General features: G+C 31.4%; 1 protein-coding gene across 1 annotated transcript in view; it reads right to left on the bottom strand.

Moving 5' to 3' along the window:
* The window catches only part of adgra3 (adhesion G protein-coupled receptor A3), a 77,963-nt gene extending 69,231 nt beyond the window's left edge, over positions 1-8,732 (bottom strand). Inside the window, exon 1 of the mRNA XM_073836821.1 lies at positions 7,756-8,732. Within this exon, the coding sequence (XP_073692922.1) occupies positions 7,756-7,976 (221 nt within the window). The 5' untranslated portion in view covers positions 7,977-8,732. The remainder of the gene's footprint in view (positions 1-7,755) is intronic.
* Between the last annotated feature and the right edge of the window lie 4,380 nt (positions 8,733-13,112).

Genomic DNA, 13,112 nt, shown 5'->3' with positions numbered 1-13,112 from the left:
GTATTACACAGTATTAAGTAGGGCTGGGCGATTTATCGAAAAGTAATCGAAATCGACATTCAGAACCTATAATCGATCAAATTTTTCCAGGTCAATTTTTTCAATTACTTTCCCTTTAAAAACACTACTGCGTGTGGAGTCACGTAAGAGTAATTTTATTTAGAAGAGAAACTGCTTATTTTCTACTTTTAATATTTATTATTATTTTATAAATTTAATTGCAAGTTATTTATTTTCACTAATTTAAGAAAAATGTGACTTTTCGTTTTAAGCAAAGTGTGCTTTAATTTCAGTTGTTCAACACTAATTTTCAATAAATAATCATAGATAGTAGTTAGTGTGTGCACCCTTCATTCAAAAATCTCTCACTTGTAATATGTGAGCATATTTACTGTACAAAACTTGTCAGTGAACTATGAGGGCAAAAAAAAAAAAAAAATATTTAAATATAATTTTATAAATGAATAAAATAATCGTTCATTAATCGTAATCGGGTTAAAATGTTCCATTAATCGAGATTTTGATTTTAGGCCAAATCGCCCAGCCCTAGTATTAAGGCCACAGTTTAATTAAGAGAGTTAAACGTGCCTTAGAAAAAAACATTACTGGTATGCATCTTGAGACAAAACAAAGGCACTGATGTATTTTAAGATCAGTCAGTGCAAGTTTTTTTCAGTTGAAAGAGCTCAGGCTTACATTTTAGTCTAGGATTTAAGCCAAGTCTGTGAAACCGGGGGTTATTGTTTTTAATGCTCAAAACCTTTATCGACCCACATACAAAACCTATGCTTGAATGAATCATACACCATAAGATCTATAACATGCTTTTAGAAAATAGGGTGAATTTCCATTTCATGCCAACTTCAACAGAATTGACGCATTTTTACTGACTACCAAAAATACTAAAATGTTTAAAATTTAACAACGCTGTAAACCAGGAAGACTTTTCTAAACCTTGTTAAAAGGGTGGCACAATAAACTAGCTGAACCCACATGTGTGTGTGAAGTAAAGGATTTCCCACACCAGGTTGAGGAAAGTAATTGATTTTCAGGGTCAGAGAAGGTCAAAGAAGTAGCAGGACTCCATGGATAACTATAGCTTTGAAATGCCACATTCAGTCATACTTTCTACACTGAAAAAACTTCACATGAAGCAATTTAACTGCTGGGTTTGCGGCCCATAAACACTCTCAACCTATCTGTAAATAGCTCGAGAGTGGCATTCATGTGCCAAACTAAGTAACCCGGGACACCATGAATGAAGTTTAAGTTTGGCTATTGTAATGCTGAGACTTCCTGTACGGGGCCTGAGAGCTTGACTCCGCTGAATTTTAATTACCGTTCTCATTCAACACGACCAGCTCACAGAGCTTCACCAGAGAATAACCCTGAGAAACAGTTATAATATCAGACTAGGGTTCCTAAATCAAACATCGGTTTTAGCCAAAAGTGTTTTGGAGAGGTAAAACCATTGACTAAAACAGTCATGTTTAATTAGCGCTTGCACGTTTTGACAGTCTCAGCTTCAAACATGGATAAGCTACAACTAGATATGACGATTTTTGATAGTGGATGATTAAAATGTCTCCATGATCTGCTTTTGAGAAAATATTGTAGCATCGTGCTACAGCGTGCATCAGTCTTAATATACTGTACAACACGACATACATTCACTCACGGGACACTGCACTTATTCGCAAATCACAAAAGTACATTATTTGCACGTGCCTTTAAAGCTTTGCCTGTAAATAACGTTATTTTTTTCATGAGTGTGTAAATCTGAAGCACATACAGTTGCAATCGAAATTATTCAACCCCCTTGACATGCAAGACATTTTGTTCCAGATAATTTGTTTTTCTTAAAACAAACCTACAAAGGCATTAGGACACTATTAGATAAAGTATTTTGAGTAATTCTGAGAACATAAATTGATAAATAATGGAAAAAAAATCAAATTGGCTCTAAACGTTCATGTTCAAAATTATTCAACCCCCAAAAGTAAAATTTGGTGCAGAATCTTTTATTATTTAAAACCACCAATAAACGCCGTTTGAAAGTTTTTAGAAGCGTTGATCACCTCTCTACTGCAATCTTCAACCATTCCTCAGCTGAAAAAGCTTTTAAATCACGGATAATCTTTGGTTTACGCTTTGCCACTGCTTTCTTCAAATTCAACCAAATATTTTCAATGAGAATTAAATCTGGAGACTGAACAGGCCACTCAAGAACATTCTGTGACTGATCCCTGAACCAAGCATAAGTAGATTTGGATGTTTACTTTGGGATGATTGTCCTGCAGGAAAGTCCATTGATCATCATCTTCGGTCTTTGTACCAAAGGCATCACAATTCTTGGCAAAATGGCCTGATACTTCAAGGAATCCATGGTTTCCTTCATACGCTCATGTTTTCCACTTCATGCTACAGTAAAACAACCCCATAATCGGATCAGCTCACCTCCATGTTTGACCATGGAGATAGTGTTCTTCTGCTCATTAGTTTTCCCTTTTTTGCACCAGACAATCCGCTGATCTATACGTCCAAAAAGTTCTAGTTTGGTCACATCCCTCCATAAAACATTCTTCCAGAACTCCACAGGTCTATCCAAATAAATTTTAGCATATTCAAGCTGACCTTTTTGTTCTTCTTGATCAAGAATGGCATTCGCCAAGATGCCCCAACATGAAAGCCATGCTTGTCTTATGTTCATCTTCTACTCCGGAATGAAGTATTTTTCCTCCTTTCGTCGGGTCATCTCGCAAGTCTTTGGCTGTACATTGCAGGTTTTTCTCAGTTGCTCTGATCAAACATTTTATGAAATTGTGCATTTTTGGTTCAACACCCTTTAAACTAAGGAATAAGGCTTTTAATGTCTTAGAAATCTTCACGTAGCCTTAGACTTTCTAATACAATACAACTACTTCTTCTCTATAGCTTTTGTGAAAGCTCTGTTGACTTTCCCATATTTGCTACTCAACTTCAGCACATGCATGGGATAAATGTATAAATGTGTAACATCTCAAGCTGATTCAGTTTTTTTAATAGTTTCTAAAGGCTTAATTGTGTTTTAGGACAGTTTTGTTCCCTACCACAAAAATAAATGACTTAAAACGGCAACGTTGAATCGGGGTTGAATAATTATGACAGCTGTGTTACTAAAAAAATCCTAGAACTCAAACACATTACATTATATGTTGACATTGTCGCTTTTAATATGCCAGTACACTGTTGTAGATGCAATTTTTATAAAGTCCTGAAACTTCAGACAAGCTTTTATTTGTAAAGTACTGCAATCTCTGGGGGGTTGAATAATTTTGATTGCAACTGTATGCTAAAAGCCCGTGAAACAGCGCCTGATTACTGGACTAAGCTATCTTTGGCATCTGATTCGCTAATACTGTCAAAACCACACAAGGATTACATATAAACAACGTTGGTTATGTCTAAGGGAAAGTAAACAGTCGAGAGAAAAACGGATGCGCGTCTGTATAATAGATGTGTGCAACTCTTAAAGCGACAGAACTAAACATGCTGCCGACTGCCATTAAAGGGACAGTTCACCCAAAAATGTTGTCCCAAATCGCTTTTTTTTTCTTGTGCTAAACACAAAAGAATACATTTTGAAGATTGTGGATAACAGTACAAAAGCTGGCCCCACTGACTTTGATTGTGGGGGAAAAAAATAAATGAAATACTATGGGGCTCCAGCAACTGTTTGGTTACCCACATTCTTCAAAATAAGTTATGTTCAACATGTTTTATGTTTAAAAAAAAATCAAGAGTGAGTAAATGACAGAATTGTCATTTTTGGATTATGGTAGGCTAATAAAGCACAGAAAAATCACTCAATGCTCTTGACTTTTGAATTTAATACAGTTGCTTTAATAAGAGTCAACGTATAATTTATGTATATAGTGTTTTATTTTTTGATTTGTTAATTCAATTTCTTGAATGCTACTGATAAATACACCTATTGTACCTGAAAATTAAAGCACTTTTTGTGTGCTTATGTGTTTTTGTAATTTTGTAATTTTTAATAACAAGGATAAAATAATGACAAAGATGTTTTATCTTCACTCACTTTGGCCTAAATGTCTCCCATTCTTTTTGTCTATTTTGTTACCTTGTAAGATTTTGGTTTTAGAGAAATTAGTTTGGCTGCACTGCTCAGACAACTAAAATAGTAAAACCAACATGACAAAGAATCGTGATAAAATTGTAATATTTCTGAATGATATATGATATTTTTGCCAAATCGCCCACCCCTAAGACTAGGGTTCCTAAATCAAATATCTGTTTTAGTCAAAAGTGATTTGGAGGGGTAAAACCATTGACTAAAACAGCGATGTTTAATTTGCGCTTGCGCGTTTTGACTGTCTCAGCATCAAACATGTATAAGCTACAACTGGCAAACATATTAGCAATGTGGACACACTTCACTGTGACCGAAGAAAAATGAGCAAAAACAGGCTTTTTCAGTTTTGCCGTTTCAGTAAATAATTCTTTTCAATCCATCATTATTCTACACTCCGCCTTGTAAAAACAGAAATTAATCCATACACACCTAAATCTAGGTGTGCTAACAGTATGTTTATTTCCCCCAGGTCAAAGTCTTTGCTTTTACATGTGTTCTCCCTCTCTCTGCAAACTCAGCACAGCCACATGAAGACAGACGAGAGTACCATTCAGACTTTCAGACATGCATGATATCCATCTCTGAAAGACACGTCACGTGGGACGCTTTTCATTTAAACCCTAATAAGGCTGCTCCGCCAGTCACAGACAGAGCTCTGGGAAAGCTAAAGCACTGTAAAAAAATACAATTCCTCTGAAAAACATAATCAAGTATGTCTAAACTTAAGTGTGCAACATGTTACCAAATATTTTTGTGTTAAGTAATCCTATTATATCGAAAGTAGCCATGCAAAACAGCACCTGCACAAGATTTTTAAACATTACGGCTTCCAAACAATACACGTACCGGCTTTAACAGCTAGGCTGTATTTTGATCAAACAAGAATTTGATTTCATAGTGTAGATAAGATTTTGTTTATGAAATAATTGATGTGATACAGGAAACCACAGATTTGTTGGAAAACCACCAACATGACCAAACTGCATCATTTTTTTTGTTCACTTGGAAGATATAAGACAACTTATGACTAGGGTAAACAAAGTAGAATGGGGGCTCAGCTTCAAATACAAGCATCTTTTAATGGCTTTAACTTTGGTGTGTTGCTAGTCTGGCCTATAAGTGCGTGACATGAGAAGTTTTGTAGGCTTCTATTTTTTATTAAACAGGTTTAAGTGCCCGACATAAAGTTTCAGCATTTATAATGTTACATTTCAACTGACTAGTAATTAGATTTCTAATTTGTATTTACACTGACCTCAGATTGGAGCTAGAAGTGGAGCTGCACAGATTTTTCTAGTTATTTAGTCCAGCAACATCATAAAAACACATGTTAGTGCTAATATGATAAATGTGTGACCCAAAAGTAAAATAAAATGTTATAAGATTTCACCACCAATTAGTTAATGTCCTGTTATTGTTGGCTGTATCCACTCTGTTATACATTTTAATCATAGTTTAATAGGAAAAAACATAGTTTCGTTTACAAAGATAATATAAAAATAGTGAAAACCTACATTCTACTCACATTTAAATGTATTTTTATACATTTGTGTTTATATACATGCTCACACATACATATAAACAACATAGGTGACCCTGGACCGCAAAACCAGCCATAAGAGTCGTTTTTTTAAACTGAGATTTATACATCATCTGAAAGCTGAATAAATAAGCTTTCGATTGATGTATAGTTTGTTAGGCCAATCTAGGAAAATATTTGACTGAGATGCAACTTTTTGAAAATCTGGAATCTGAGGGTGCAAAATTGAGAAAATCGCTTTTAAAAGTTGTCCAAATTAGGTTCTTAGCATATTACTAATCAAAAACTACGTTTTGATATATTTACAGAAAGAAATTTACAAAATATCTTCTTGGAGCATGATCTTTAGTTAATATCCTAATGATTTTTGGCATAAAAGGAAAAATTTGACCCATTCAATGTATTTTTTGGCTATTGCTACAAATTTACTAGTATTACTTTAAACTGGTTTTGTGGTCCAGGGTCACACATGGAAAATAATACAATTTAAGTCACAGCTTGATCTGTATGACTTAAAAACTCACTTAAAGCACTTCAACTAGGTTTTGTGTTTCCAAAGTTTTCCCAGAAAGAACTGAATGCCAAAAATTGCACGAATGACCCTTTTGATATCTGTTAAAGGACATTTCTGGGATTTATGACAATATTCAAAAGGTTAATGTACGGTAAATTAGTGTGGACTTACAGTGAGACTGTTCTGTTGGGAAAAGATTCGGGTAAAGGCACCTGATGGAGCTCCATGTTAATTTTAAAAGTTAAAATTATATTTAAATATTTTATTTATTTAAACTTGTTAAAATTGTTAGTGCTTACAACTGGCCAACATTTTTAGAGCTCATTGAATTGAGATACACTACCAGACAACGGTTTTTGAACAGTTAGATTTTTTATGTTTTTTAAAGAAGTCTCTTCTGCTCACCAAGCCTGCATTTATTTGATCCAATGTACAGCAAAAACTGTAAAATTTTGAAATATTTTTACTATTTAAAATAACTGTTTCTATTTGAATACATTTTAAAATGTAATTTCAAAACCAGTCTTAGGAGTCAGATTTTTGAAATTGAGATTTATACTTCATCCAAAAGCTGAATAAATGTGACCCTGGACCACAAAACCAGTCATAAAGGTTCAATTTTACAAAACTGAAATACATCACATGAAAGCTCAATAAATAAGCTTTCTATTGATATATGGTTTGTTAGGATAGGACAATATTTGGCCGAGATACATCTATTTGAAAATCTGGAATCTGAGGGTGCAAAAAAATCAAAATACTGAGAAAATCACCTTTAAAGTTGTCCAAATTAGGTTCTTAACATTGCATATTACTAATCAAAAATTACATTTTAATATATTTATAGTAGGAATTTTACAAAAAATCTTTATGGAACATGATCTTTACTTAATTCCCTAATGATTTTTGGCATAAAAGAAAAATCAATAATTTTGACCCATACCATGTATTTATGGCTATTGCTACAAATATACCCCAGCGACTTAAGACTGGTTTTGTGGTCCAGGGTCACAAATAAGCTTTTGATTGATGTATGGTTTGTTAGGCCAATATAGGACAATATTTGACAAAGATACAACTTTTTGAAAAGCTGATGGTGCAAAATTGAGAAAATCGCCTTTAAAAGTTGTCCAAATTAAGTTCTTAGCAATGCATATTACTCATCAGTAATTAAGTTGTGATATATTTACAGTAGGAAATTTACAAAATATCTTCATGGATCATGATCTTTACTTAATATCCTGATGATTTTTGGCATAAAAGAAAAATTGATCATTTTGACCCATACAATGTATTTTTGGCTATTGCTACATTTACTAGTACTACTTTAAACTGGTTTTGTGGTCCAGGTTCACACATGAAAAATAATACAATTTAAGTCACAGCTTGATCTGTATGACTTAAAAACTCACTTAAAACACTTCAACTAGGTTTTGTGTTTCCAAAGTTTTCTCAGAAGGAACAGAATGCAAAAAAATTGACCCTTTTGATATCTGTTAAAGGACATTTCTGGGATATATGACAATGTTAAAAGGGTTCATGTATGGTAAAGTAGTGTTGACTTACAGTGAGACTGTTCTGTTGGGAAAAGATTCGGGTGAAGGCACCTGATGGAGCTCCATGTTACTGCAAACCACTTTTCTGTCCAATGTGGCCCCAGACGGAGAGCTTTTCATCGCACTCCTGGAGCGTTCATCGTATGATTTACATTCAGTCGATCCTGCAGAGCTCGAGCTTCTGAGCAGCACAAAAGCCAGTAAAAGGACGCAAGTAGCGCCCACCGACATTACTCCTGCCTTCGTTGATATTCACACGGCAAGAAGAGGGGGTTAGATTAGCATATAAATAGCACAGAAAGCCTTTCGTTGTGGGTGTTTACATCTAAACACGACGATTATTCGTGAAAAGCCATCAAGCAGAGACGCAGGTCAGCACTCCTTTTAAGTCATGGTCAAAATATTGACTCGACGCAACATTAGATGGCTCGATTTATCATGGTTTTGCCCTGTCCACATTTAAGAGGTCCGAAACGCAGCGGTCGAGTATCCTCCTTTGTTTTCCGTAAGATTCATGTTACAACTTAACTCAAGCCCTTTCCAGTTGATTTTACGCAAGTTTCCACTGTTTCACGCGAAGGAGCTCCACTTTAAGTCGCTACATTTTCTTTGTTTCCAGTCAAAGTGGAGATCTCGCTCCTCCAAGCAAGAGACAGCTGCAACCATCCCAAGATAACAGTCGCACAAAGTCAAAAAAATCTGGTCACAAAACTTTTCATCTCATTGCACATTTGGACTCCAAAAGAAAGCGAAAGAGTTTCTAGATGGTGGTTAGTCTACGATTCCATAACACAGCTCAATAAACGCCATATATCCGCGTGTCCAACAATAAAACCATTCTTGAGAAACTGAATGCGTAAAGTTGGTTTTCACTTTGCGACTGTTCCACACAGGCTTCAATGCAGCTACCGACCACGACGGTAAAAAAAAAAAAAAACGCTTTTCGAAAGACCCAAGCGGAATGCGTAACGCGGAGCCCCTAAGTGCGATCCTTGCAGTCGGTTCAGATGGCAAAAGCGTGAACGTATCCAGCGCCGTTCAGTCCATCGCGGAGTGTGTTGCTGTTCTCTGAGCCCCGGGCTCCATGTTCCATTTCCTCCCCTGACGTCATCATAGGTTTGGTCTGAACTCCAGTCAACACTGATCCCTTCAGTCAAATAGTGCTGTTGCCCGATCCTTCTACTTAAAACATATTTGATTACATTGACACTTTCAAAAATGTCTATGGAATATATCCTCAGTGTTTTTTATTTGTTTAGTAATTTTTTATCCATTGAAGTTTTTGGGCTCTTCTCCTACTCTGTCAGTCACACTTTTGGAAAGAGGTAGACTCACTTCTCAAATTTATTTGTTTTAAGTTCTAATAAAAACGTGACAGCAATTTTATTTTATTTCTTCTAAGGTTTTAGTCTGCTTTCCTATGCTTTTCAGTGTTGTCAATTTAATTTAATATTTATTCAGTTATTTTAATAAATATATTTAATTGTATTATTTATTTATTTATCTCTTTTATTCATTAATTAATTTTACTTATTTGCAAGTGTGAATGCTCACTAGTTTGTTTTAAGTTGTAATAAAAAAGTAACAGATTCTTAAAGCAATTTTATTTTATTTTATTTGTTATAAGGTTTTAGTCTGCTTTTCTGTGCTTTTTAGTGTTTTCCATTTTATTTAATATTTATTCAGTTATTTTAATAAATATATTTAATTTCATTATTTATTAATTTATTTTATTCATTCATTTATTAATTTAGATTATTTACGAGTGTGAATGCTCACTAATTTGTTTTAAGTTGTAATAAAAAGTAACAGATTCTTAAAGCAATTTTATTTTATTTTATTTGTTATAAGGTTTTAGTCTGCTTTTCTGTGCTTTTCAGTGTTTTCCATTTTATGTAATATTTATTCAGTTATTTTAATAAATATATATAATTGTATTATTTATTAATTTATTTTATTTATTCATGTATTAACGAGTTATTTACTTATTTACTTATTTACGAGTGTGAATGCTCACTAATTTGTTTTAAGTTGTAATAAAAAAGTGATAGATTCTTAAAGCTATTTTTTTTTATTTCTTCTAAGGTTTTAGTCTGCTTTTCTGTGCTTTTCAGTGTTGTCCATTTTATTTAATATTTATTCAGTTATTTTAATAAATATATTTAATTGTATTATTTCTTTATTTATCTCTTTTATTCATTAATTAATTTAGCTTATTTTCAAGTGTGAATGCTCACTAGTTTGTTTTAAGTTGTATAAGTAACAGATTCTTAAAGCAATTTTATTTATTTTATTTATTCTAAGGTTTAAGTCTGATTTTCTGTGCTTTTCAGTGTTGTCCATTTTATTTAATATTTATTCAGTTATTTTAATAAATATATTTAATTTCATTATTTATTAATTTATTTTATTCATTCATTTATTAATTTAGATTATTTACGAGTGTGAATGCTCACTAATTTGTTTTAAGTTGTAATAAAAAGTAACAGATTCTTAAAGCAATTTTATTTTATTTTATTTTATTTGTTATAAGGTTTTAGTCTGCTTTTCTGTGCTTTTCAGTGTTTTCCATTTTATGTAATATTTATTCAGTTATTTTAATAAATATATATAATTGTATTATTTATTAATTTATTTTATTTATTCATGTATTAACGAGTTATTTACTTATTTACTTATTTACTTATTTACGAGTGTGAATGCTCACTAATTTGTTTTAAGTTGTAATAAAAAAGTGATAGTTTCTTAAAGCTATTTTTTTTATTTCTTCTAAGGTTTTAGTCTGCTTTTCTGTGCTTTTCAGTGTTGTCCATTTTATTTAATATTTATTCAGTTATTTTAATAAATATATTTAATTTCATTATTTATTAATTTATTTTATTTATTCATGTATTTATTTAGCTTATTTATGAGTGTGAATGCTCACTAGTTTGTTTTAAGTTGTAATAAAAAAAGTAACAGATTCTTAAAGCAATTTTATTTTATTTTATTTTATTTGTTATAAGGTTTTAGTCTGCTTTTCTGTGCTTTTCAGTGTTTTCCATTTTATGTAATATTTATTCAGTTATTTTAATAAATATATTTAATTGTATTATTTATTAATTTATTTTATTTATTCATGTATTAACGAGTTATTTACTTATTTACTTATTTACGAGTGTGAATGCTCACTAATTTGTTTTAAAGTTGTAATAAAAAAGTGATAGATTCTTAAAGCTATTTTTTTTATTTCTTCTAAGGTTTTAGTCTGCTTTCCTATGCTTTTCAGTGTTGTCCATTTAATTTAATATTTATTCAGTTATTTTAATAAATATATTTAATTGTATTATTTATTTATTTCTTTTATTCATTAATTAATTTTGCTTATTTGCCAGTGTGAATGCTCACTAATTTGTTTTAAGTTGTAATAAAAAAGTAACAGATTCTTAAAGCAATTTTATTTTATTTTATTTGTTATACGGTTTTAGGCTGCTTTTCTGTGCTTTTTAGTGTTTTCCATTTTATTTAATATTTATTCAGCTATTTTAATAAATATATTTAATTTGATTATTTATTTATTTATTTTATTCATTCATTTATTAATTTTGCTTATTCACGAGTATGAATGCTCACTAATGTGTTTTAAGTTGTAATAAAAAAGTAACAGATTCTTAAAGCTATTTTATTTTATTTTATCTGTTATAAGGTTTTAGTCTGCTTTCCTATGCTTTTTATCAATTTATTAATTTTATTCATCCACTTATTCATTTTGCTTATGTACGAGTGTGAATGCTCACTAATGTTCAGTGTTTTTACAGCATCATTTCTGCTTGCTTAACAAAAACAAAAACAAAAAAACATTTTAATTTAAAATTATATATAAATATTAAAAAAAAATATTTAAACATTTAAACTTGTTAAAATTGTCAGTGTTTACAACTGGCCAACATTTTCAGAGATCACTGAATTGAGATATACTACCAGTCAAAAGTTTTTGAACAATACGTTTTTTTAATGTTTTTTTAAAGAAGTCTCTTCTGCTCACCGAGCCTGCATTTATTTGATCCAAAGAACAGCAACAACTGTAACATGTTGACATATTTTTACTTTTAAAATAAATGTTTTCTATTTGAATATATTTTAAAATGTAATTTATTCCTGTGATTTCAAAACTGAATTTTCAGCATTACTCCAGTCACAAGATCCTTCAGAAATTAATATCTAATATTTTGATTTGCTACTCAAAAAACATCTGTTATTATTATTATTACGTTGAAAACAGCTGAGTGGAATCTTTTCAGGTTTCTTTGATTAATAGAAAGTTCAGAAGAAAAGCATTTATCTGAAATAGAAATCTTTTGTAACATTATAAATGTCTTTATCATCACTTTTGATCAATTTAAAGCATCCTTGCTAATTAAAAGTATTAATTTCAATAATTTATTTTCCAAAATAAATAAATAAATACTGACTCCAAGCTTTTAAATTGTATAGTTTATACTACAAAAAAATTCTCATCAAAGAATCCTGAAAACAAATTACTGATTTAAATACTGATGACCATAATAATAATAATAATAATAATAATAATAATAATAATAATAATAATAATAATAATAAATGTTTCTTGAACAGCAAATCAACATATTAGAGTGATTTCTGAAGGATCATGTGACACTGAAGACTGAAGATGTAATGATGCTAAAAATTCAGCTTTGATCACAGAAATAAATTAAATTTGAAAAAATATTCAAATAGAAAGCAGTTATTTTAAATAGTAAAAATATTTCACAATATTACTGCTTTTGCTATATTTGCTAACATTAAAATCTTACTTTTCAAAAAATTTTGACTGGTAGTGTACACTATATAAATTTGTAAAAAAAAAAAAAAAAAAAAAAACTTGTAACACCACATGACTATTCAAGATTTAAGTAAATTACACAAAATAAAAATGTGATTAAAATGGGACTAAAATATAACTGATCCACTTCTGTCGTTGGCCTACTGTAAAAAAGGACATCTATTTCCTTTAACATTACAGCTTTGCTTTACAAAACCACAAAACAAAATGCAACACAATGCTAAAGGCCCTCACAAAAGGCTCTCTTTATACTGCTGTGCTAAAAACAAGTTCAGACAGGTTTGCAGTAGTAAAAACAAGGTAGATGCGCTTTCATAACAGAAGAACCTGAAGAGAACAATGCCTTGTGTGCAGCGTTTGTGACACTGAACAGAGTGGAGATGTCTCTGTTTCCAATGGGAGCATCAATCTTTCTCATATTGTCATTTTGATAGGAGACAATACAGAAGACGTGTGTAAAAAGGACTGCACCGCATGCAGGTCAAATGTCTTTGTCCTTGGGCCATTCAGTTTTCATTCCATTG

Source organism: Garra rufa, chromosome 3 (assembly GCF_049309525.1).
Source record: "Garra rufa chromosome 3, GarRuf1.0, whole genome shotgun sequence".
Taxonomy (NCBI): Eukaryota; Metazoa; Chordata; class Actinopteri; order Cypriniformes; family Cyprinidae; genus Garra; species Garra rufa.
This window is presented reverse-complemented; position numbering and strand designations above follow the sequence as displayed.